Source organism: Danio rerio, chromosome 1, assembly GCF_049306965.1.
Source record: "Danio rerio strain Tuebingen ecotype United States chromosome 1, GRCz12tu, whole genome shotgun sequence".
Classification (NCBI taxonomy): Eukaryota; Metazoa; Chordata; class Actinopteri; order Cypriniformes; family Danionidae; genus Danio; species Danio rerio.
Window position 1 is genome coordinate 48,899,038 of NC_133176.1, and position 27,996 is coordinate 48,927,033.

At 37.0% G+C, this 27,996-nt stretch overlaps 1 protein-coding gene across 7 annotated transcripts; it reads right to left on the bottom strand.

Annotated features, from left to right (window-relative positions):
- Positions 1 to 37: 37 nt before the first annotated feature.
- On the bottom strand, positions 38 to 27,995 carry septin3 (septin 3). Of its 7 annotated transcripts, none has more exons than XM_073944548.1 (12): positions 27,838 to 27,995; positions 27,321 to 27,691; positions 22,521 to 24,133; positions 14,792 to 15,031; positions 14,580 to 14,708; positions 11,060 to 11,141; positions 7,520 to 7,657; positions 5,752 to 5,869; positions 5,579 to 5,674; positions 5,382 to 5,478; positions 3,125 to 3,176; positions 38 to 1,334 (listed from the first exon to the last, which is right to left on the bottom strand). In XM_073944548.1, exons 2-12 carry the CDS (start codon positions 27,671 to 27,673, stop codon positions 1,199 to 1,201), a joined length of 3,054 nt encoding a protein of 1,017 aa, XP_073800649.1. In that variant the 5' UTR covers positions 27,674 to 27,691; positions 27,838 to 27,995; the 3' UTR covers positions 38 to 1,198. The 7 variants fall into 7 exon arrangements, with proteins under 7 accessions (XP_073800649.1, XP_073800655.1, XP_073800653.1 ...); XM_073944554.1 differs by having other exon boundaries at positions 27,321 to 27,431; positions 27,838 to 27,993; XM_073944552.1 differs by having other exon boundaries at positions 27,321 to 27,627; positions 27,838 to 27,968.
- Between the last annotated feature and the right edge of the window lies 1 nt (position 27,996).

The following is a 27,996-nucleotide window of genomic DNA, read 5'->3' on the forward strand; positions in this document are numbered from 1 at the left end:
GCAAATGTGTTTTGGAGGCCAAAATAAAGCAAGACAATTATGGCAAACATGTTTATTAAATTAAAACATAAGTATCGCAATAAATAAAACTTAAATACAATATAAATAATGTTTCATAATAATTGTTCAGAGGTGTTTTATTGTTCAACACCACGGTTAATTAAATGCGATGTGAAAAAGTTGAATGACATAATCTATCATTCTGTGCAGAGATTATGAGAGTGATAGAGTGAGATGGAATGTAAAATTACCTAACACATTAACAGAACTGGAAATATTGGCACACGCTGGAAATTAAAAAGTACACCACAGAAGAGACAGAAATCACCTTTACAATTGATCGTAATGTTGAGAAAGATTAACACTCATTCACACTAACAAACACTCATGGGGTTTTCATACAAAATGTACTGAAGAAAAACTTCAAAACTACAACTCTTATTTTGTAAAAGGCACTGATTATTTTTTAATCAGTGTTCTTTCAGTTTCTTTAATTGGCCACTAATCACACTAGCCAGTGTAAATTGTGGCATATGTTTAACATGTTTGAAATGATCTGTAAGAATATATACTTAAATGGTCACTTCAGCGTCCTCTGAGACTGGCTTTGGCAGAATTACACAGCAAAACTAACAAATAGAGAAACACTGCTGCGCCATTATCTGGCCAAACAGATTCAACACTTATTAAAATACGTTTAGTGTTAGGATTTAGTAGGCTTACTCATAACTTGAGTGTATTGAATTGGCAATAAGTACTAAAAGTGTGCTGAATGTTTTAATAAATAAGGCCCGTTAAGAAAGCTGCAGACTGCAGTGGCAGTGCAATCCCCTTTCAAACTATACTAAACTGCTCAAACGTGTCTGACAGAGGTTTTCTAGTAGAGGAAGTGAAATACCTAAAATGGACGGTTTCCATTTATGAACGCATGTGCACAAGACTATTCACCTTCATACAAGACCTGCACACGATTATCACAAGCAACCACGCTCACTAAACTGAGCACAGTGAGCAAGGGGAAGGCTTTTTCTACTTTTCAAATATTGTGCGACAAGAAATGATGGCAAGTTCCACGAAGGGTTAAAAGGAGTGTAAAGACAAAACCTCCACAGCGATGAAATCTTCTGAGCATGCACAGCTGACTTATTAAAAGATGAATCTTTCTATCCTGCTCGATTTTGGTTAGTTTTTCTTTTCTTCACAGGTTGCTTTCTTGTGTATCGTGGCCAGAAGATGAGATGGGATGCAGACCTCCATTATCATTGAGCCTCTTGGCACGGTACGTCTCGTAGTGGATGTTATGAGTGACCTCCTTCAGGTCCTGGAGGTGAGACCTGATTTATGATGACATTATTAGTATTGGTCGGTTTTTCAGAACAATTTCAGTTACTGTATAATAAAACACAAGTGACAGTCTTATAAATGAACACAATAAACATTAATACATATACAGTTGAAGTCAGAATTATTAGCCCCCTGAATTATTAACCCCCCTGTTTATTTTTTCCCCCAATTTCTGTTTAATGGAGAGAAGATTTTTTCAAAACATTTCTAAACATAATAGATTTAATAACTCATTTCTAATAACTGATTTATTTTATCTTTGCCATGATGACAGTAAATAATATTTGAATAGTTATTTTTCAAGACACTTTATACAGCTTAAAGTGACGTTTAAGGGCTTAACTAGATTAATAAAGTTAACTAGGCAGGTTAGGGTAATTAAGCAATTTATTGTATAATGATAGCTTGTTCTGTAGACTACCGGAAAAATATATAGCTTAAAGGGGCTAATAATTTTGTCGTTTATAATGGCTTTTAAAAAAAATTAAGATCTGCTTTTATTTTAGTCGAAATAAAACAAATAATACTTTCCCAGAAGACAAAATATTATCAAACATACTGTGAAAATTTCCTTGCTCTGTTAAACATAATTTGTGAAATATTTTTTTTTTAAATCAAAAGGGGGGCTAATAACTTTGACTTCAACTGTTTAAGTAAATACAATTACTAAAAGTGGTCCTAATTACAAGCTTCTACATAAAACTAAATAGGTACAATGTTTTTATTGTGTTCTGTTGTATTGCAAAACAGGTATGGGTAAGGCCAGACCGAATCTGCAGCAATTTTTTCTATTTCTGCGCAGAATTTTGTAAAAAAAAATCTTTGGATTTATGCAGAATGATTTTGGCATTATCGTAACTAAAAACTTCATATATAAAAAAATACTAAGTTTTTAACTTTTATGTAATGTTAACATTGCAAATCCAATTACATCCTCTTATTTTTTACATCTACTAAAAGACAGAAAATATTATGTTACAAACTGTACTGTTAATAAATCATATGAACATTTTTATATTAGTCAATAATATTACTGAAATTAATTTAAAAACTGAATAAATATAAATGTACATATATTTACAATAGAAAAGAAATAGACTCAATAAATAGCTAAAAATCTGCGGAAATCTTTAGGTTTTTGCGCGAGCAGATTTCATGTGGGACTAGATATGGGTATGGTGAAATGGGTGGATAAATGTCTAAGAGATGGGTCAACAGTGTAATTATAAACGTAATTATAGAAATTAATTACATTGTAATAACACAAATGTACATAATAAATGCATTGTCCCAGATAAATAATGCAATGTAAGTACATAGTGGTTAATAAAATTTAATATAAAGTGGGACCCAAATATGATTTATTAAATAAATTATTGTATTTTCTACAAGTAAGATTGTAAATGTTACCAGTCAAAGTTATTAAATCAAATTGATTCTTTACATTAAAAAACATTACACCTTCTTCAGTGTTCTGATCCTTCAGAAATCAGTTAAAATGCTGATTAAGTGTTAAAAAGTTCTAAAAAATCTCTTTGGGGGGAAATGAGATACCTTTTTCAGTATTTGTTTTTTCAAGAAACAGAAAAGAGCAGCATTTATTAACAATAGAACGTTATTTTTCTTTTCTGTTCCATTTTATCAATCAAACACAACCTTGCTGAAAAGAAGCAGTGATATCTTTCAAAACAAATCTCCCCAACCTCATATTATTTTTAAGGTTGTAAAAAATTACAATACAATATTATGATGTGATAATAAATCAAGCTTTATACATCACCTAATCATAAAATCCCGAAGTAAGGAAAATTCGCAGTGATTTGGGTTTTCGACTACAGGGACAGAAAAAAGCAGATTTTGTTAGTAAACACAACATTATAATGAATACATGAGCAAATAAGCAACTTTTTTGTAAAAAGAGTCATTCTTTATATTTGATACCTTAGTTTTTGTCTAGAATTGTGAATATTATAAAATTGCTGAAGCTGCCCTATGTGTATATTAACAGAATGGAAAACAGTACTAATAAAAGGTAGAAAAGACTCAAGGTATTATAAATTAAAAGGTGTAGAAACATGGGAAATATTACAAAATTACATTTGTAATATATATATATATATATATATATATATATATATATATATATATATATATATATATATATATATATATATATATAACATAGGCGACACAGTGGCGCAGTGGGTAGCGCTGTCTCCTCACAGTAAGAAAGTCGCTGATTCGAGCCCCGGCTGGGTCAGTTGGCATTTCTGTGTGGAATTTGCATTTTCTCCCCCTGTTCGTGTGGGTTTCTTCTGGGTGCTAGAGTTTTCCCAACAGTCTATACACATGTGCTGTAGGTGAATTGGGTACGCTAAATTGTTCGTATAGTGTATGTGTGTGTACGTCCTGGTACTCCAGGTTGGGGGTTGAGCGTTGGGCTAACAACCCACCTTTTACAAACTAGATTTTACGAAACCCCAAGATGGTGAGGCTAAATATCAACTTCAATTTAAATGGCCCTGGGAGTAAGTATATATATATATATATATATATATATATATATATATATATATATATATACAACATAAATCTAATTCATAATTCTTTTGGAAGCAATTTCAATCCACATATAAAATTTAACAATAGACAGAAAATAAACTGCAGTGCTTCCCACACATAGACTATACTTGAGCGGGCTGCCCAGGTACATTAATAGCCGCCCAAGTATATTTGATGGTGACTCATTAATAATATTATTATTATCATCATCCTATTACACTTTTTTTGTACCCTCCCAAGAAATCCAAACATTTGAGATCGATTAACCACTGGAAAATCTTCTCTCGCTCTGGATGTTTCCTACATCTGGTTCTGCAAGTGTGAGATCTGTCAACACTTACATTGACAATCTTACGTGCTCTGCAGACCCACAGAGATGCACCAAAATGCATCCAGCCATAGTTTCTGAATCTCCTAAAATGTCATGTTTTGCTTTCACTTTCTAAAGTTGCTATTATTTGCATGTGTTTTTGCATAACCTTTTCACAGCTGACTACGCGCGCACATCCGCAAGAGAAACATTAAACGATTCATTATTCAATAAACGACTCAGATAAACTTTATATACTCGGAGAGAACAAAAGGATATCTATACTATCTGCAGAATATTTGTACACCATTAGAAATGGTCAATCAACTAATTTGCCTTATTTAAATAATCTACACTTTTTATTCTTGTAAATATTTTAAATTTTAGCAATATTGTCTATTTTTATTCCTTTTTTCTGTTATTTATTTTAAATTTACTGCATATTTTATTAATTTAACCATGTTAATATATTACATACTTTATTTCTAAAATGCTTTGGCAATTTTCCCAGAGATGGGTTGCAGCTGGAAGGGCATCCGCTGCGTAAAACATGCGCTGGATAAGTTGGCGGTTCATTCCGCTGTGGCGACCCCGGATTAATAAAGGGACTAAGCCGGAAAGAAAAGGAATGAATGAATGCTTTGGCAATACTTTACTAAATGTCATGTCAATAAAGCAACTTTAGAGGGAGAGAGAGAGCGCAGCCTACCTGTCAGTGGGTGCACATGGCTCCTAAATAACATAAAAGTAAGAGAAATAGCGGATTTCTTTTATTGCAACTGCCTTTTTTAATAATTTTAACCCATTGAAAAGAAACCGTGTATAACAGTGTCACAATAAATAAAAAATAGTTAAAAATCACATTACTTTTTGTTTGTAGTTAACCATTTACAGTATGTGCTTTGGGTAAAAGGTGGGTTTCAATCCAGCTACCACCGCAAGTATATTTCAAACCTGTGGGAAGCACTGAACTAAATATAAAAAATGACCCAAATATTTAAGAAAGATATCAATTACTTCAGGAATTGAGTTTTAATAACTGCACAGAACAGAACAACATTTTTTATATTATCACACCCAATTTGAAATCAATGAAACTCTTTTAATCTCAGAAATCTACAATAAAAGTAGAAGAAGCCACAAAATAGCACTTCTGGCCACTCACCCTCCACAACTCCCCAGGCCGTCTTTCTTCCTAAAACTCGTTTGCCATTGACCTGATACTCTTTATCACTTCCTACCACGGCAAAGGGCATTGTCTCCTGTAATGCACAGATTTAATGGAGCAAGCATAATGTATAAAATACATGGACCAACAGATGAAAGCGTCCAGAGAAAAAGAAATAGAGACATTATTCGTACCCTGATCTTATCGTTATCACTTTTATCCTCCATGTCTTCATCAAACTCTTTCTGTGGATAACATTCGATCCCACACACTTCCAGCTCCTTCCTCACCTGCAAGAGATGAAGGTGAGCTACTGCAGTAAACCAGTATGAGAAAACTGACTAGGTGAAAGCGAATTCGTTCTCACTCTCTGCTTAAATTCCGTTTTTTCTTCGGGAGTGAGTGTGTCTGATTTGGCTATGACAGGGATGATGTTGACCACTCGACTCAGATGTTTCATGAACTCGATGTCCAACTGGCGAAGCCTGAGAAAGGGAAATATGGGGGAAGAGATATGATTAATAGGCTGGTAGAAGCTAATTGTATTACAGGGAGAGCAATCTGTCTGAGGTTTACAGTTTAACAACACAGCTCAGTCAAGCATTCAGAGCATCATTGGCGAAATGAGGAGCACTCATGCACACAGTCCTAAATCAACAGAATGACATGTCTTAATTAACAAACTGCTACTGCAGGCATTTGCCGGCTATTGACAAATGAAAAGACTTTTAAAAGATCTGAATACGGTAAAGTAATATACAGATGGTCTCCTATAGAGGCAATTTGTGACCCTGGACCAGACAAAATCAGGTATATTTTTGGAAATAGCCAACAGTAAATTCCTTCATTCATTCATTTTCCTTCGGCTTAGTCCCTTTATTCATCTGGGGTCGCCACAGTGGAATGAACCGCCAACTTATCCAGCATGTTTTACACCGCGGATGCCCTTCCAGCTGTAGCCCAGCACTGGGAAACATCCATACACACTCATTAACACACATACACTACGGCCAATTTCATTCATTCATTCATTCATTCATTCATTCATTCATCTTCTTTTTGGCTTAGTCCCTTTATTAATCAGGGGTCCCCACAGCAGAATGAAAGTAGTTCTCCTTCCTTCTTATCCAGCATATGTTATTATGCAGCAGATGCCCTTTCAGCCACAACCCAGCAGTGGGAATAACCCATACACTCTTGCATTCACACACATGCACTACGGGCCAATTTATTTTATTCAATTCACCTATAGCGCATGTCTTTGGACATGTGGGGGAAACCGGAGCACCCGGAGGAAACCCACGCAAACATGGGGAGAACATGCAAACTCCACACAGAAATGCCAACTGACCCAGCCGGGGCTCGAACCAGTGACCTTCTTGCTGTGAAGCAACAGCGATACCCACTGTGCCACAGTGTCGCCCTACTGTAAACATATCAAATCTTAATTTTTGATTAGTAATATGCTATAACGTAATTTGGACTAAGTTACCGTTAACTTAATAAAAAATAATAATAACAACCTTTAGATATTCAAATAGTTGTATCTCAGCCAAATATTTTCCTATCCTAGCACGCCATACAACAATGGAAAGCTTAGATATTAGGAATTGTGTATAAATTTAAAAAAAAAAAAGGACTGTAATGGCTAACTTTGTGGTCCAGGGTCACATTCATTCAATTACAGTTTAATCCACAGTAAGTCAGCAATACGTGAGATCACCTTCAAACCCATAAGAAATTTGGTTAATCATCAAAGCACAAATTTTAATTCCACATGTACACAAGTTTTTTGTGTTAACCATATGCTCTACATGTAAGTTTATATGTACAATAAAGCATTTATATGAATCTGTTTGTCAAAAAACAATCATATATCGTGATGTGAAGATTTGCATTAAGGAAATGCTTGATTCATGTAGTGTCATGGCATCTTTATATCTTTATTGCTTACTTGAAACTTCAATAGAAGAGAAAATACTCTGTGTTCTTATGTGTCTAGTATGTCTTTTGGGGGAAGAAATATCTATTTAGTATAAATGAATAAATTTGGTAGTCAGTATGTGAGCTGTTTTATCTAGTATATGATCTAGTAGGTATGGAGTAATGAGTAAAATGTTGGTATGTAAACTCACGAATGTCCAGTAGGGGATATGAAATACAAGCAGCAGTGCACTCTGGTATCTGGGATGCGTTTCTTGCGGGCAATGTTGACTTCTTCCTTCAAAAATTTCTCATACTGTTCATTGATATGTTTGGATATTGGCTCCCAGCTAAGAACATAGAAGGATAAAACAAAATGAGTGGTGTTCAAATTCAAATGAATAACTGGACTGGCCTTGTATTTTATTTAAATGGATAGTTCAAAAACAGTCCATGTGTCATCAGTGGTTCAACCGTAATTTTAAAAAGCTAAACTAAAAAAAAATACTAAATAAACAGGTCTGAGGATTTCGACAGAGATGTTCAAAGTTCAAAACAACTCAATATTCATCTTTGTGGATATTTCACTCTTGTACCTGTATACTTATCTGCAGTATGTATGTACCGCTCACGCTAATCAGAAAAGCAAATTTTGCTCAAATAATGTGCAGACAGGACAATTTTATGTAGCAGGTACATATTTCTGCTGCTTGCAATAGTGATACTGTACTGTCATGGCAATGCTGTTAAAGAGCCCATATTATGGGTTTTTGAAAATTCCCCTCCATGTAGTGTGTAACACAGCTCTAAGTGAAGTGAAGTATCCAGCTAAGGCTTAAATCTGTTAGTGTACAGTGTTTAAAACTGTTGATTCATCTATAAAAGAGTCGACTCATAGTGCTTCAAACGAGTCGCCTTGATACCGACTCATTAGGTGTTTCGCCATGACGTACGAATGAAACCAAGTTATTCACGTGCACGCGCAAACCTGGGAGATTTCAAACCTGCGGCCCCGCCCTCTGACGCAGAAACCCAGACACACACACACACACACACACACACACACACACACACACACACACACACACACACACACACAAACATGCCGGTCGATTGAAGTCACACTGCAGATGGATATATTGAGTCTCTACCCAAAGATGAAACCTCAGCATTATAGCCAAGCAGTTGGAAACTACTGGAAACTTCTGCAAACTACATGCTATAAAGAATACTTCATCGGCGTTTGTTAAAGGAAGGATCAGTAAAGAGTAACTTACTGATGGACGTCAGGATGGGTTTCTTCCTCCATTTCTCAAGTGTAAGTACGTGCGATTAAAGTTGCCTCATTGACTCTAGCTTGCAAATGTATTTCGTTGTGATTTGTTACTTGTAACCACGTGTACTGTATCAGGTTAACTCGCTTTATTCTCATATCGGGTGCAAAGCCACGTTTAAAACGCGACGCACGCTGCTTTGTTTACGGAGCTCCGTGGAGGAGGAGTAGTGTGTGTGTCTGTGTGTGCGTGTGTGTGTGCGCGTGTGCGCGCGCCGTCGTCCGGAGGTGTGTGTGTTTGTTTGTGTGTGTGTGTGTGTGTGTGTGTGTGTTTGTGTGTGTGTGTGTGTGTGTGTGTGTGCGCAATATGTGTGTGTGTGTCTGTGAAAAGAGCAGAGTGAGAAGCTAGGAGATCTCCTCAACTGTTTTTGGAGTTTTTGCTCAATAAAATAGTTAATCGTCTGTATTTTCAAGTCCATAGTCTGTATTTACATTGACCCACTGGCAGCTAAAATCCACGCCTTACACTATCGAGCGTGTATGCACTGTGATTACTTTTATATTGCTGATTAGCTGTTGGACATTTCACTCTCTCACTGAAGGCAGTCGACCAATCGCAACAGACTGTCATTGGTCCAATCAGCGCAGATTAGCTTCGCGCTAAGGAGGGGTTTGGAAACAAATGAGTCACTGGACGATTCATACGGGAGTCGCTGGGATAATTAGGTAAAAATAAATGCAGATTATAAGACCATGAAAGTGTTTTTTGACCTTGCATGCATATTAAACTGTTGTTGGAGACCCTTACAACCAAAATATGACCCTATTTCATGTATAATATGGGCTCTTTAAAATGATGCCTCTACTCCTTTACTTTTTTTACATTTAAAAATTGCCGTTATTTCAATGGCTTTTTTAGCAGTCTAAATTAATATATTACGTTTAATAAAAACAGTTCTTACAAAATTGCTTAAACCCATTTAATAAAATAACAAACAGTTATTATATAGAATGTAAAGCAAAGATTTGTTTTCTCCTTGTATTTATTTTTAGTGCACTGATTTATTTTGTTGTTGTTTTTTCGCCACATGGACATATGGACTGTTTTGATGATAATCTTAGGGTGGTTTTACACCAAGACTTTTGTTTCGGAACCTGGTGCCTTTCCCCAGTTAGCGTGGTTCTTTGGCATATGTGAATCTAGCAATCCAGCTCGGATCCGCACCAAAACAATCCGGCCAAGATCGCATGAATAAGATAGTCTCGGCTCGATTGAAACGAACTCTGAAGCGGATTGATTGTAGTGAAAAAGCAATACAATCCGAGCCAGGCTATATCACAGTGTATTATAGATATGTAATAGGCTTATATGGCTATATGAAGAGAGAATGACGAGTAGGGCGGGATGTCATTCCTACCAGTAAATGTGCGTTTCTAGAAAATTACAAAAGTGAAAGCATGTTAAACTATTAACAAGAGCTGTTTATCCTTTAGGAAAATTGACCGAACTGCAGTCTTAGTTTATTTGTTATTTTTCTCTATAATGTAAAGCCTAAAACGCATAAGCCAACTGCTATGTATGAGAAAGTCCTAGCTCTGATTTATATCTGGTGTCGATGGTGGGTGTCACTGTTCAAAATTAAAGTGCAGCTTTTCGCTTATATTGTCTTATTGCTCATCATCATACACTAAAATTTGGACGCATGATGGCTGAGCTGGACTCTGCAAAATAAACTATGAAACTGACGAATGTGAGAAGAGTTTACTCACACGTGACTTGTTTTAGCTTTTTTGGTCAGTTTAGAAACTTTGCCGTGTGAAAGCGAACCACACCAAGAACAAACAGCAACAATGTAAAAATTTTAATCCCTGTTTCGGAACAAAAGAATCAATCCACAGGTGTGAAAGCACCCTTAGTACCTCTGTGGGTTTTGAACATATCATGACCTTCGCTTTCTATGGAGAAACTGAAAGCTCTTGGATTTCACCAAAAATATCTTCATTTGTGTTCTGAAGATGAATAAAGGTCTCACGGGTTGAGAACAGTACAAGGCGAAGTATTTAATGACAGAATTTTCCTTTTTTAGTGAACTCTCCCTTTAATTTTTCAACAAAATGACCCAAAAAACTGTATCACTTTGCTGAGCTCCTTGGATGTGATCCCTAAGGGCAAGTAGCCAAAACAGACTCACATTTGGCATATCTACCAACAATCTGATTCTTGTCTGTGTAAATTAAGTGCAAATCTGGATGTCGAAATGTTGACCCTCACACTTGGAACATGTTTTTGTCAGCAGTTAGTAGCTGCCAAAATTAAGCACTTGACTGACCCTGTTTACTTCACATGACACAATGTTTGTCCTCTGTTCCCCAGACAGCGTTATACAGGATTCAGTGGCATTTCGGACAGTCTGCCTATTTTCATTCAATATTAGCAAACAAACTTGTAGCTTTTACAGAAAAATCACACAATACTCACCAATTATCATTGTTTATTTGGTCCCCGAATCCTGGCGTGTCAACGACTGTTAACTTCATCTTCACTCCTCCTTCCTCGATCACTGCAAAATCAACATTAATTATTTCTACAAATGCAGAATGCAGTACCTTTTTCTGTGACCGGATATAAGCTTCGATAGACCTGCAGAAAATGAAAAATCACTGCTGTGTTTAGGTGCTCTGTTTGTCTGAGGTAATTAGTCTACTGTTATTTCTGAAATCTGTATATTCCAAACAAATGTGAAACTGATTGGTTAGTAAGACACATGAATCACAGTGCACTCACCACATTCTGAAAAGTTGAGATGTTTTTAACTAGGTGAGCCTGGAAAATGTAGCCATGCACATGGTGTGCAATTTTTCTAGGCTCACCTAGTTAAAAACCTCTCAATTTTTCAGAATGCCACGAGTGCACTGCTAACGCTTCATATTTGCACACACAAGTCATGCGCCTCCATTGAAAATAACTCAACCAGCCACATTTTAATAAAACTATAGCGGTTCATACCAAAAAATTTTTTTAAATGTTATTGACAATGGTGTACCGTCAATAAAAACCAATACCGTTTTATCACCCAGCCCTATTGTAAACCAATAAACTAATTCTTAATGGTCCTAAGGCTGGTACATACACACCAAGCTGATGCCAAACAACTACAGCCAATGAAACCCAATTGTGTTATTGACTCACGTCTGGTTCTCTCTGGACTAAAAAGCTGCCCGTGAACACACCAAAAGGATGGCAGCCAACTAAAAGGGAGGGATAACTTGTCTTTTCGTATCCGCAGAGGGCAGTATCTGGTTTCTCATTCACATTGGGCGACCAGAACTTCAGACGCACAATTGTAAACAAACATAAGGGCCCCTTAAAGTTGTTGTTTGTGTGTCAGGTTTTATGGAAGGTTTTGTTTATCATTAGAAGATCCAAATCCTCTTAGTGTTGATTTTAAATATTTCTTTACCAAAATCTTACAAGTTTGGAACAACATGAAGGTGAGTAAATGATAACAGAGTTTTTCAGAGAAATTGAAACCATTTTAAAACATATTTGTTGTTCCACCTAAGAAGAAAGGCGTACATATATGGAACAACATAAAGCAGAGTAAATAATGACTATTTAATAATGATTTTGCTTGAATGCAGTGTCATGGTGATTTCAAATATTTTCCATCCAATTTCAGAATTGTACACCAACACACTGTCAGAACAATATACCAAAGATTTATATCAAGTAACAATAATTAGGTCTACAAAAATGGATAAAACAAGATATACTTTGAAATATCTAGACCTGTTAATGACGTTTTCTGAGCACCATTTGGGTAAATATAATCTAATTTAGTTTGCCAGCTGTTTGTTTACCTATGAGGTTTCACCTTCATCTGGCCTCCTAATTTGCCCTGGGCACAACACATGCCAGTCTAGACATCTTACTCGCCTGCACATATGCTACAGTATATGCCCTGGTGTATCGATAACATGAGCAGACGCTAATTGAGCCTTTCCTAATTAGTTGTCTATTTTTGTCTGTAATGGACTGCCCTATAGCTACCAGTGCTTAAATGCTTTCCTTGAATGAGCAATAGACGTCGTTGTGAATCCTTTACACACTGAGATTGTGTTCAAGGTTGTAGTTTGGATCTAATGTTAAAGACCAAAAAAGGAGAAAATTTAAATTTTGTCATTTTTAAGACTTAGCCTAACAACAAAACTAATTTAAATTACTTACATTTTAGTACGAAACTTACTGAACACCTGAAACTACCTTGACTGTTGTATTTGCGTACATTTGATGGTATTTTATTATCAGTTGTTCGAAAAATGTTCAAGAGACAAAACACCACCAGGAATTCCTTGATCACACAAACACACACACAGACCTGCTACAAGGAGACATATTTCTTGACTATGATGTATGAAAACTATGTATCCTTGATCATTGTGTACTATTATCTATTCACTTGTGACATCGAGAATTCATCTGCACCAAACAAGCAAAGAGGCAAAAAGGTGCGTCTTACTCAGTATGGACTAAACAGTTCACGTTTATTCAAATGAATCGCACTAACAAAGCAATCGTAAAAGAGTATTTTTACACTTATAACCAAACCTGCCTTGTGAATACACCCCAAACCTGGCCTCAGACTACAGTGGGTTTTAAATCTTAACCGGTTAAAAAAATCTGGTTTCATTTACATAAAAAGAATCATCAGATTTTCTTCCCTTAAATGCTAATAATAAAAACAAATGTCTGAAAATTGTGGCACTTCCCTTGATTTCATGAAGCAGATTACCATTGATGTTTCATTGTTTATGTTTTTTAGTTAGCATGCTAGCAAATTTTATACTGAACCAGTGTTCAAAACTGAGCCAGTTTTACTCAGCACTTCTTTATTTATATGTTTTTTTGTATACTTTTCCCATATTATTGACCTTGGTCTACAATGCGAAAGTAAGCTCTTTTCTCTGATTGTTTTATGACTTACAATTCAATTCTTAATGGATTGAGCTAAATTGGCCATAACGTATGTGTGTGAATACAAGAGTGTATGGGTGTTTCCCATAAGTTGCTGGATAAGTTGGCGGTTCATTCCACTGTGGCAACCCCTGATTAATAAGGAGACTAAGCTGAAGGAAAATTAATGAACGATTCAATTCCCTATGGGAGAAATGACTTGTAATAACAAACGGTGCCAATGCTAAAACTACTTGCTCCTTGCTAAGTGTTTTTGACTGTACATAAAAATAAAAATGAGAAAAGACCAGTTTGCAACAACAATCAGCATAATTAACTGTTTGTTTGTTTTTACAGCTAATAGTTAATGAAAGTGAATGACAATGAAATTCAAACACCAGTTGGCTCAGTGGTTAGCACTGTCGCCTCACAGCAAGAAGGTTGCTGGTTCGAGTCTCGAGTCAGCATTTCTGTGTGGATTTTGCATGTTTTCCCAGTGTTGGCGTGGGTTTCCTCCGGGTACTCTGGCTTCCCCAACAGCCTAAAGACATGCGCTTTAGGTGAATTGGGTGAACTGTATGAGTGCGTGTGTGAATGCGAGAGTTTATGGGCGTTTCCTAGCACTGACTTGCAGCTGGAAGGGCATGCGCTGCATAAAACATATGTCGGAATATGGTGACCCCTGATAAATAAGGGACTAAGCCGAAGGAAAAGTAATGAATAAAAAGTTCCAATGGCTGCACCCAATTTACATGAAGAATAAAGTCAATACAGGTAATCATGTTGTTGCCAATCTTCTACAAGCAGATTCTCCATCTCCACATAGGTTGTTTCATAGTCAGGCACTGGCTATTTTGGGAGTACTGACATAAACATAGTCATAATCATCCTGATTTAAAATCCAACATTTCAAGCGCATTTGATTTTATCTGGCTGGTTCTGACATGTCTCCATGTAAAATCGAGGGTAAATCAGCTCCTGTAGTGTGAGCCAGGCTTAAGAAACGTGTGCATGTTTATAAATCACGTGATTAATATGCTCTTACCATGAGACACAGATTTAATCTCAACAGTCTTTGGAATCTTCTCATCACGACTCCAGCTTGTGCTTCTCCTGCTAACCTGGGACTTAAAAAGTGTATTCACTAACGTGGACTTCCCAAGACCACTCTGACCTGGAGCGAGAAAGCAATGAGAAATAGTAAGAAATTGCAAAATAGTACAAAACTAAATTGAATAAAACCAAATCGCAACCCACCAACAACCATGATGTTGAAGTCAAAGCCTGCCTTCATGGTCTTCTTCCGCATCTGCTCGATGATGGTGTCTATGCCGATGTATCCAAGCAATGCAGATCCCCGACCCGACCCTTGACCTTCTCCCCCTGTTCCCTGGGGTGAAGGCACAAAGGGAGCGCTGGAAGGCGGTGCCACATGAGAGGGCTTAGCTGGGACGGCAGGTTTAGGTCTCACTTCAGGGGGCACAATTTCTGACATGTCTGCATGAAAAAGTGAATGATACACATCAATATGATTAATATGGCTTGATGGTATTACACTATTATGATGCTAATCGTTATTATTCATGAAGGGTAAAGTGTCTCAAACAACATTATACTCTGCATCCAGTTTCAAAAGTGCCTTTACAAATCCTACCAACAGAATATGCCACTACACTGAGTACGTTTACATCGACACCAACTCTTCAAATTTATTACAATTAAGACAGTACTCTGATTAAGAGACTACCATGTAAACAGCAATTTTTGATCAATTTATTCTAACTAAAGTTATAACCCAGCAAGCATTTTCTGTTTTAAAAGACGTCTAATAGATGTCTAATAGACGTCTAAACATAGTCGTCTTGGCTAAAACAAGGCTAAATTTAGGCTGTCAGTGAAAATCGAACAGACATCTAAGAATGAGCCAAAACAAATAAACAGAAATTAATGACTACACATATAAAGTCTGTCTAATCTGTCTATTATCGACTAGTCTAGTTTTGGGCTATTCTTAGATTTCTATTAGATTTTCACTGATAACCCAAGTTTAGCCTTGTTTAAGCCAAGCTGTCAACATTTAGATGTCTATTAGACGTCTATTAGATGTAAAATTGTTTGCTGGGAACTAAACAAAAATTACATGAAACTCCGAAGGAAATACGCAGGGGTGGACTGGAAGCAATTCCAGCCATAGGGCCCAAAAGTTCTGACAAGCACCTTATTATTTTAATTTATATTTAATTTATTTATTTTGCAGTTTTTTTTTCTTGTATCATTCAATTACTCATTTTCTACATTTTGTGTTAACGCAAAATAATAAAAACAACATGTAAAGCATCTTGTCAAACTTTTTAAATCATTTGTTTTCTTAAAATGAATTCACAACTAAAAATCTTATATAAAATAGTTCATTTTTATAACTGAATCTTTTATCTAATTTGACTGCAGGAATTCTCCATGATTGAGGGTAAGGGGACACATTTGCACAGATGTAATAAACATTAAACATTTTTTTAGACCCTCATCATACAAAATATGACAGAAAATTATGTTATAAAAGTTATAGATATAATTTATAACCATTTATTTAGGAACCCTCAGGTTTCCTGGCGCCCTAAGCGGCCGCTTATGTTGCTTGTAGGTTAAATCCGTGCCTGATAATATGGATCGCGTGGTGACGAAATGACGTTAATTGAATTATGTGCTATAACATGTAAAACAGGATCATGAAAGAAACATCCAAAAAGCAACTCAAGTAAACACCTTAATCATATTGTTGTCTTATTCAGATTAAGGCTAATAATTTGATTACTGATGTCCATGTAAACCCAGTCACATATTCAGAATAGTTGCAAATAAAAATACAGCCAAACTAAATGAATTAGAAATACACCCAGAATGTCCAGTGTTTGTATTCAATATGCAGCTATATTTGATTTGACTAGTTATTTTTATATTAATATTAGAACGCCAAATAAGTCTGGCCTGGTTAAAATAGTCTTAATATTAAACTTTAATTCAAAAGATATGCTTATTTCTAATGATAAGCTAAAACTTACTGAAAATGCTGTTTTCAAATGACAAATATTTAGCATATAATCCCACTCTCTCCCTTTACTCTGTTTGCACATGCAATATGTAGTTGTAAATAGGATTAAATGAGGAAAATCACATTAGACATCAGTGAATAATTCGCCTCAGAAAGCCCCAAACATATGCTGTATTATGTCCCAGTTATCTTGTTTCCGAGCCTAGTCCACTTGAAATGCTCCACTGAGTTGTCGGCCTATATTAACGCCATATGCTGCACAAATAAGCAACAAATAACGAATTATTACAGAAGGCACTCAACAAATCTCTTTATCGGATTAATCACCCACAGCTCGACCTTTCCCACGCGCACGCATGCTATTGAAACACCAACACAAAACACAACATTATAGGTTTCCTTCACAATCTACTGCATGGTTTGCGTCTTCAGCATTACTGTTTTAAAGCCCAGGGAAACCTAAATTAAGCATGTTAGGCTGCATTTACACGTTATTTTCTCCGTTTATTCATGTATTTCCCTCTGAAGGACTCGAAATAAGGAGTAATTAGAGAGAGAGCTTGCCACTTACCGATCCCTGTTTTGGTAGCGAGCGCGGGGTAAATGTATTGTTTCGTCCTTTTTAAATCCCGCTGTTTTACAGTCTTGCAAAGTGTACGTAGCCTAAGGCAGTAGTTGAACAGGCGTTAGGGGATGATCATGTGTTCAGGTGCTTTTCTCTCTCTCTCTTTCTCTCCCTCTTTCTTTCACTTCGTCTCTCGCGTTTCTATTCGCAGCTCGATGCACCTCATTCCTTCCTCCACCCTTTTTTTCCGGTTGCCAAGGAAACTAACGGGAGACTGGGTGATGCAGCGCGCATGCCCAGTCTTCGTCTTCGGCTGAAATCAAAGATCCGGGTCGCTGAGTGATTTATTTATTTTTTGTATATCTGTGCGGCACTCTTTGACTAGGTTTGTTTACTTTTTATAAATAATTATACTTTAGGAATGTAGCTGAATGATTAGCCTACAATAGGCAATTATTGTTGGTGTCGAGAATAATTAATATTATTATATTAATATATAATATTAAATAAATTACTATTATATAAAATATTATATTAAAATAACTAAATATGTTTATCTTTAGATGTTTCTGTAAATATCCCGTTAAAAGGTCAGGTTTTATTATTATTTACAAAGCATAGAGTTAATAGTATACATTATAAAAAGCCGCAAATAAATTTGCAAATAGTTTTAACAATTAAAATGAATAGCTATTATAAATAGAATCCAGTTATCAAATCTCATTAATCTTTTCTTCACTGTATAACTTGAACATTCTGATTAAAGAGCAACGCATGAATCTCTCCTTTAGATAATTCGTTTGATTACATAAAATAACAGAGGTGTCAGTTTAAAAAGGCACACATCTAACATTATATTAAAAGCCTTCGATTGCTTTCCTAACTGTTTATGTTCATTTAAGACAAAATTAGTTGTGTTTGAAAGAAAACCCACCAAATTCAACACCTTTGGATATTATTATTATTATTATTATTATTATTATTATTATTATTAAGTATTCATATATGTTGTTTCAAACCATTCAAACACGCACCCAAACCGCAGACTTTCGCTCCGCTTCAAATCGTGTATACAGAATTCATTTGTGAAACAGCATCAATTTATGACTACGCATCTGACGGTCACGCACCGCTACATGAATTGACTGTTTTTTAGATTGCAACGGCACCTGTAATGGAAAGGAAGAGAATCCCTCCGTTTTTATATTTGTTTCAACGTGTTTTCATGCCTAAATAAAACTAAAGCACAAAACAGATTCACATTTAAGAGAAATGGGCATCCCCTGGTGGTTTGGCAGTATGGGTTGGGTAGAGGGAAGATTGGCTATTCATTGCCACCCTGCATAGAAAGATTAAAAATATGGGAGAAAAACTGGAAAATACATTGAAGAGATGATAGCGGGATAGAACTGTAAAATACAAGAGAATCCCAGGAAGGAGGAGTCCTGGGAGGGTTGACCGGTATGATATAAATGTGTTTCTGAACTCCATCAGCTGTGCATACACACGTGGCGCGATCAATTTTCAATTTAGTTAAACTTTTGTCACTTTGTGAACTAATACTGAATGTGTGTCATTGTTATTATTTGGAGTTAGCCTTAAGAATAGAGTAATATGCTGGTGTTTAACTGCATTGCTTTACTGCATTCCTGCATTGGGCTCTCACATACTCTGTGTGCTACTTTATCTTGCACTGGACCCAGTCGACCAATCACAACAAACTGAATAATTGGACCAATCACAACAGATTAGCTGTTGCAAAGGATGGGTTTGGGAACACATGAATCGCTGGAAAAAAAATCATATGGGAGTTGCAGGGATAATTAGGTAAAAATAAATGCATATTATAAGACAATGAAAGTGTCTTATAATACCACAGCTCCCATGATTTCCACATTCAGTCACGGCATCATCAAACTATGCCTTTGTTTGTTGTGAATATGCACCCTCTAGTGGCGAAAATTAGATATCATACCTTTTTTTTTAAGCAACGAGATGTGATCTCACTGAAATATCCTTAAAAATCTATTTTATCCAGAAGTATTTTCCCTTTCTATTCTCCCCTTCCTATCTCTACGATAGTAGGGATGACTGGACTACCATGGACCAAGTGGCATCATATCAGTATTTTATTATCCAAGTTGTGTTCTGGTAAAAAAAAAATTGCAACAAGCACCACTAGATGCTAATGGAGTCCAACCATTTGACGTCATACGCCAGATCTAAAACAACGCTACTCCCCATTTATCCAAAATAAATTGGGTTTTAAAAAACATAAACATGGGTTTTTTCAACTACATATTTAAGTAATAGACACCAATTGCATTGTAATAAGCCAAACAAGTCTTATTACACAGGGATCCTTTTGAATACTTTTTACAAAAAAAATCAGCCTCATATTATCTTCATCCAACAGTTTAGTTTAACACGGCAACCTTTATGTCATCAAAACTACTCACATTTCCCAGCTTTGTCCTGTGCCTGTCTGTCTTATGCATTTGAGTCTCATGTGGCTTGTTTGTAGCGCATACATTAGCCACTGATGTGTCGTTGAGCGTCAGTGTGGCCTTTACCTCAGAACCGGGTTATCTCACTGTGCTTTGACAAGCCTGTGTCTGGTGATAAGGCGGAGTCCTCATTTTACTCGCTACCGTTCACTGTTTGCCATTTATACTTTTGTGGCTTATTTTCAACAAACAGTCTGCATATATAACAGTTTGTAGGATTCATTAGATACACAAAGTGTTTTAAAGCACTATCCTACAAGTTTATTTTTTTCTTGAGCTAATGTTTTGCAGTTTTGGACAGTAACGTCATAGTCTAATTGCAGAGTTTGTCACATGATCCCAAACAGCTCTTAGCCATGCTGTAATCACTTTCCCTTTGCAATTTCAACGCTAATCCTTACATGAACAAGTATGTCCTAAATATTAGAGCTGTAAGCCAGTAACAGATTCCAATTAAAAAATGTAAAAAAATGTAACTGGTGCTTATTCTGCCAGAATATCAGTGTTTCGGCTGGCTGCTTATAGTGATAGTGAACTTATTTGGTTTCTGAGGTGTTATCAGTGATTGTTAGCATGTATGGTAGCCATAGTGTTCTAAAGTAATTGTTAGTACTTTGCTGTGTGGTTGCTAATGTTTCCCAAGTTATTTTTTTAATGTTGCTATTTGGTCGCTAAGGAGTTATTTAATGTACAGTACATTGCTATGCTATGCTATTGATATTCTGTAAAATGTTCTGGGTTATTTTAGCATGTTGCTAGGCTAAGTGGTAAGAGTGATATAGTATGCTATTCGCTTGCTAAGTTATACTGAGCAATTTTGTAGAAAATTGCTATGCTTTTGCAGTGGTGTTCTGAGGTATTTTTTATTATACCGCTATGAGTATGTTACACAAGTGCATTGGCCAGTCTAGGCTGAAAAAATAAGTATTAGTTATTAGTAAGCCCACAACCTGCGCATGCAGAAATCAGCAGATTTTAAACCCATCATTGAGTCTGTTTATTTACTTGTGTAAATGTGTGTAAATTTGGATTTATTCAGTTTTAAAATTGATTCAGTAATATTATTGACTAATATGAAAATGTTCATATGATTTATTTACAATATAGTTTGAAAAAGTAACATTTTCTGGTTTTTAGTAGAATCTGTATTATTTGAGAGACTTGTTTTGTTTTCTAAATTAGTGGATCTAGATGAATTTGCATTGTAAACATTAAATACAGTAAAAGTTAATAGGTATTATTATTTTTTATTTCATATATTTAGTTTGTAGTTACGATACTACCGAAATAATTCCGCATGAATCTGCAATTTTTTTTTTTTACAAAATTCTACGCAGTAATAGCAAAAAATGTTGGCAGATTCTGTCTGGCTCTAGATATTTTAATAAGTTATTTCAAAGACTATAGAATACACAAGACGTGTCGCTCGTATAGTTTTGAATAGGGAAAAGTATAACGGTCAATATGGCAATTGATATGAGCCAATCATTGATTGCTATCCGGGAAGAAGCTCGGATCAGACATGTGCTTTTACAACAGTTTCGTGGTCAACAAATGCACTGGAATCTCAGCAAATAAAGCTTGAAACTTGTACTTCTATACGAACCAAGTGCACTTGATAACAAAAGTTTTTTAGTTTTGTAATCTAGATAAAACAAACTCGTGGTACAGTCCGTCCTGTCAAACGCACATCACATGACAGCAACTACTCAAATGCCCACAAACTTGTAAACAAAGACTAGCTTTCGTTTCTGTAGAAGATTCGCCATCAAGAACAAGTTGTAGATTACTTTAGAAGAGCAACGCGATCTGACAAAACATTTTTCAGAGGATAATAACCTGTAGCACAGCCATAAATGAAGTTGGTGTCGTGATCTCATTCCTTTTGAGTGCAAACTCGCATTAGCTTGGGCAACCTTGAAATATGCTGATTTTATTTGATTCAGATGTTTAGAAACTAATCTTATGTAATCATAAGCTTGGCAAAGAGTTTTGGAGAATTTGATGTTTCCCCATTCAGTCCCGAGCATACTGCCAGAGAGGCCTTTCAAAAATGGCTACTCAGTGAAATGACTTGCCTTAAAGGCACTCTGGTTATTTCTGGTCTAAAAACCTCATGTGTAAATTACTTACCAATAATTCACTGGACCAGCATCAGTTAACACACTGTTTATATGTGCATTAGGTTTTTGCGCTCAAACCACTCCTTTGAGTAGGAATAGTATCTTACACATCTAATCTAAAACTTTGACTGTTGTAAGTTTCAAAGTAACAAATCATTCATCATAGCGATTTGGAACTGTAATACTTTCAAGACCCATCTAGATCTACTTTAGCTGTGTGTTTCCATGTTTCCAATCAGAATCAAGCACTGTAGTTTAGTTCTTTCTTGTAGCATGACACAATTTAAGCATTAGAAACAAAAAAAATGTTGATTTAATATCTGAAATGTAATCCAAAATTGATGAACAGCTTTAGAGACAAATTTGAAGGACAGACGCCTATTCAAAGAGATAGCAGTTTTTAGCATGTTGCTGTATATGGTGTTCTGGTTGGTTACTTAGCCACAATATTTGAGGTTACTAACTTATTTGAAGTACCAAATTGTAAAACTAAATAAATCTTTAGACTCAGGTTTTACATCTGATTAGTTCAGGCATGTTACGTTTCTTTCCTAAAAATGAACCACTAATGACAAAAGTAAGGATCTTCCTAATATATGACATTTTACATGCTTCAGTTGTTAATGTAACTATGTAATGTAAACCTACTATGTATATACAGTTAATAATATCGGTGATTTATTTCAACAGGCATATATACAACCTTTTAATTGTAATTGCAGTAATTTGTCTTTCCACTCACCTGTAAACACACATTCTACAGAACAGGACTCGACGTCAGCTCCACTCCCCATGTCTGGGACTACAGATGGCTGTAATGGTGGGGGGCCTTCTTGCTCTCTTAACTGCGCACAGTTTATGCCTCCCAATCTGTCACAGTCTTTAGCATGAAGTGTGTGTTTGGACTCTTGCAGTTGATTCAGAGTGATTAGACACTGCGGCAAAAATTCATGCATGGAAGGTTTGAGGGTTTCAGAGTTTGTGTGTATGGTTGGGCTGTCTGTGTGAACAGCTACATCATGTTTCCCTCCAATAAATTTAGCTGGATTACAACTTTTGTGTAACCGCGTACCTCTATATCTCTTTGCAAATCTGTAATCTTCACGCAAAGTTGCTTCGCTTGAAGAAGATTTAGAAGAATCTGTATCTGAAGTGTTGCATCTATTTTGGGATGGTTTGCTTGCGTTCCCTGTTTGGTTTGAGGAAGATCTTCTCCATGCCTGAGGAGTTTTGAAGTATGTAGGTCTACTGTCAGATGTTCTTTTGATCACAGGTTTACAGAGTCGACTCAGTTGAGCGCATTCATTGGATGATCTGGGACTCTTCAAAGGGAAATGGAAGCAGTTCATCCGGCTGCACTGATTCGATGCATTATTGTAATGGGATGTGTTGATGGAGGTCTCGGAAGTTGCAGACTGAGACCTAATCTCAGATTCAGGCTTTTGGTTGTCAATGACACTGCTTGGACTGCATTGAGAGGTGTTGATTATCATATTGCTTTCATTAGAGCTATCATTTGTGGTGTTACAGTCCTCTGAATCTATATTTTGCCTTGTTGATGAGCTTTTTGAAACCAGTTCATTGCATTCCTTCGGAAAACGTTGATAGTACGGTTCTTGAAAAATATCCCTTTGGTTTATGGTAGCTTTAGGTGATGAGATTAGATTTGTTGTTTGTTTTAAATGTTGGCTTTTTCTTTCAGCTGAGGCTTGTGGGTGGTTTTGCGCTTTCTGACATATCATAGTAGGTCTTATTTTCTGCTTGGCCTCCCCTAGCATTATCTTTGGATGAACTGGCTTTTCCAAACCAGCAGGATGTCCATTGCTTTGATTTTTCAGTTTGTTCTCTTCACCGCTTCCCTTGATCTTTTCCAGATTAGAAAACTGGGCACCGGAGTTTATAATCCTCCCTGTTTTAATCAATCCAAGCCGGATTCGGACTAGAGTTGGGTCCTGGGATTGGCGTTTCTTTTGGTAGCTAGCAACATTTTGTCCTATGTTTGCACTTTTTTCAACATGCCTAAGGTTTTTAGGGCTTAAGCTTTCAAATGTTGTCTCTCCCCTGGAGCAGATGTTATAATTTTGCTGTAGTTTTTCAGGCTGTTGAGGTCTGAATGAATCTCGCTGTTGGCCACATTGTTTTCTTGGTTTTGTTGTATTGGTAATGGGGATTGATTTGACGCTTCTTTCAGTTGATGAAACGGGCATAAATCTGGATATTTTGCTGCTTCTTGGCCATGTTTTCACACACATATCAGCAGATTGTAATGGTTTCTTTATGGTTTCTAAATAAGGAATAGCTTTGACTGACTTTAGTGGTGGTGAGTCCAGGGATGTATCCACTGTACTGATAATGCTGTAGAAAATAAGATGATAATAATTCATGAAAATTACATGAAGTAACACTTTGTCAGTGTAAAATACAGTGAAATTAAAGAAATTACATACAGGAGTTCTCAAACTGTGCTCCACAGACCCCCAAGCAGGTGCGAGAACAAAATAATACTGTTTGCTGATAAAATTCTGTTTAAATGCATTTGAGCATACACCAGATTTATACATCTTATGTAGAGAGGAGAAAGATAAACACTCTTAACCTAATTCTAATTCACATTTTCTAGAATATATTTCATAATTTGCTTTAGTACTGCAACTATGAAATGCTATGTCATGAGCTGCCAAAACCACACTGACCCACAAACACATGGACTCTATAAGACTCCTGAAGATTTGGTACTAAGACAATGGCATGCAGTAGATCCTTCTAGTCCTGTAAGTTGTGTGTTGAAGCCTCCGTGGATTTAACTTATTGGTCCAGCATATCTCAAAACTGCTCAATTGGATTGAGATCTGACAAAATTTGGAAGTCAAGTCAATACTTTGAGCTTATTTCCATTTTCTTCACTTTCAAAAGTGGAAGGATCATCTCGATGGTCTGCAACTACTCAGTATCATATGCAGCAGAATGTGATTTACTGTGTCATTCATTCATCCATTCATTTTCTTGTCGGCTTAGTTCCTTTATTAATCCGGGGTCGCCACAGCGGTATAACCACCAACTTATCCAGCAAGAATGCCCTTCCAGCCGCAACCCATCTCTGGCAAACATCCACACACACATTCACACACTACGGACAATTTAGCCTACCTAATTCACCTGTACCGCATGTCTTTGGACTGTGGGGGAAACCGGAGCACCCGGAGGAAACCCACGCAAAGGCAGGGAGAACATGCAAACTCGGCACAGAAACGCCAACTGAGCCGAGGTTCGAACCAGCGATCCAGCGACCTTCTTGCTGTGAGGCGACAGCACTACCTACTGCGCCACTGCCTCGCCATGATTTACTGTGTGTTGATACAAATTCCTCCTATTACCATGATTATCTTTCTACTAAACTAAACAGGATTGCCTTCATTGCCATTGTACGCCAGTGCGTCTCAGGAATTCAAGACCCTGTTATTGCTTTGTGGTTTGTCTCAACTCTTATCACTGCTCACTGGGCACATTGCCGTCTCAGGGATACTCTAACTTAGTCATTTTTGCTATACCATTCGGACATCTGTCCTTTACATCTGCATCCAACAAGCTGATTATGAGAACTGATTGTTTGCTAATCAGTTATTCTACCCAGATCTTAATATGTTTCCTTTGTAGGAGATAAGGATCTATGCATATTCACTTTGCCTGTGATTGCTCAGAAAGTTTTAGGTCATCTGTGCATATATCATTTAGAGGAGAGAATATTAGGCACCCTCGGTTTTGAAAGGAAACATTCTTGTATATATTTTAAAGACGTTTTCACAGTAGCACTTTTGATGCCAACATCAGTAGGTTCATACTGCTACTGTGAACAACAGGTGCACACCTTGATAACCACGAGTTCACCTGTAAAGAGTTTAAAACAGTTTACATGAACTTTGATAAGGTCCACTTCTAATGTGAAAGCAATCGTACCAAATAATGGAACCAGTGTATTTATGCATTTACTAACTTTCTTTTTGACATGCATAACTGATGCCCTGCTAGAAGAAATTAAAAACTTGCATTATGTTACATTCATGATATATAGGTGCAACTATCTCTGTTACGAGTGCGTAAACGAAGGTACAGTGACATTCATTCATTTTCTTGTCGGCTTAGTCCCTTTATTAATCTGGGGTCGCCACAGCGGAATGAACCGCCAACTTTTTCAGCAAGTTTTTACGCAGCGGATGCCCTTCCAGCCACAACCCATCTCTGGGAAACATTCACACACACACTCATACACTACGGACAATTTAGCCTACCCAATTCACCTGTACCGCATGTCTTTGGACTGTGGGGGAAACCGGAGCACCCGGAGGAAACCCATGCGAAGCCAGGGAGAACATGCAAACTCCACACAGAAATGCCAACTGAGCCAAGGTTCGAACCAGCGACCTTCTTACTGTGAGGCGACAGCACTTCCTACTGCGCTATACTGCCTCGCCCGTGCCAAATGCAGTTTTATATAATCAAATGGACAGACAGACAGGCAAAGTCAACAGGAACAAACAGTACAACATGGATAATTCAACCAAGAAATCCAGACAGACAGGCAATGGTCAGGGCAGGCAGAAAACAGTTTTAAAACAGTCCAAAATCAAAACACAAGTAAATATCAAAAACAAGAACAGGAAAACCACTGCATGATGCACACTAACAGTGATACAAGACTGAGCAAAGATGTGTTTGAAATTGAGGTGTATATATAGTCCTGGTAATCAGTCCCCATGAGCTTTAGCGGTGTATGTAATCAGTGGTGATCACTGGTGGTGATCACTGGTGTGTGTAAAGTGCATGATGTAATATGTAGTCCGGTTCAGTGGCAGATGTGATGTCAATCACCGCAGACTGGTCAACAATTGAAAAGGGGGAAGTGGGTTGCTAGGCGACCATCAACCGCTTTTTCAGAGGATGACAAGCTGACAAATCACTCTCACTCTGATACACTGTTTATTTATGGAAAGCACTGCAGTGTTTGTGTGTTCAGTGATTTTCTGAGGTTATTAGTCTACCGAAATGTGTATATTCCATACAAGCTGAAGCTGATCAGTCAATTCTTGTAACGTGACTTGCAGTGCACTTGCAGATTTCATTCAACTGGGAGCGTCTGGAAGGCGCGAGCAATCCGCACACCTCCTTTGGAAATAACGAACTTGTGCAAACTCTAGAAAAGACACCATATGCGAAAGCGAAACTACCAATGAAAACTAAAGTTTAAACTTGAGGCACACAAGCAGTTTCCAGCTCTTTTGGGTCTATGATAGTAATGTCGTTACCTTGCAACAGTTGTCACTGTGATGACACAAACATACCAGGGTTCAGAACTAAAAACCCACAGTGTGAACAGTCCAGCAGGTGCATGCGGAAATGGTAGTCAACTAAACTTAGATGCGAACCATGCACTCCAACCAAATGTGAAAGCAGCCTAAATAAGCTATTAGTATTTCCCGAATTGTCACCATGTGAGGGGATCTGATGGTCTCAAAGTTTGAAAACCAATTAATTGAGAAAAGCATACCTGCTCGAAGAAGAATGTAACTGGTTCTGATTATCCAGGCTGAAGGGAGGGATGTGGATGGGCTTTTTTAAGACGATCGATGGCGAGAGAGGTGCAGGACTGGGGGAGACTCTAGTGGGTGAGTCACATGTGGGACATGGAGACAAACGAACAGGAGAGTAAGAAGAAATATATTGAGAGGATGGACTGAGACGAGACGGAGAAGTGGATGAAGGTGAGGGATGAGAGGGAGAAGAGGGTGAGAGATGAGAAGGGGAACCAAGACATGGAGAAAGTGTCGCTGAGGACAAAGAGGCTAGTGGAGATCCTGTAGGTAAGGCATTTACAGTTGAATTAGACTCCCTTGGGTTCATTGCAGGTTAAGATGCAGCCTATAAAGTGTCATGAAAATGTTTGAGCATGCAACACAAATTACAAAATCTATTTTAAAGCCAAAACGTCCACTGTAGATCGAGTATTTGATTCTATCAGTGGCATACAGTAAATGCATTAAATTCTGCAAAAATATATTACTGACCTGTGATCCTGCGGTCTGTTTACTAGCAGAGAGAAGCGAGGGAATGAAGGGGGACGAGTGTGTCAGGAAATGGTGGGTACTAGACTTACATTCCCTCCATTCTTCTCATCTGAAGCTGCACTGTCTCATTCACCCACTCTCTTCACGTCGGGCTCTCTA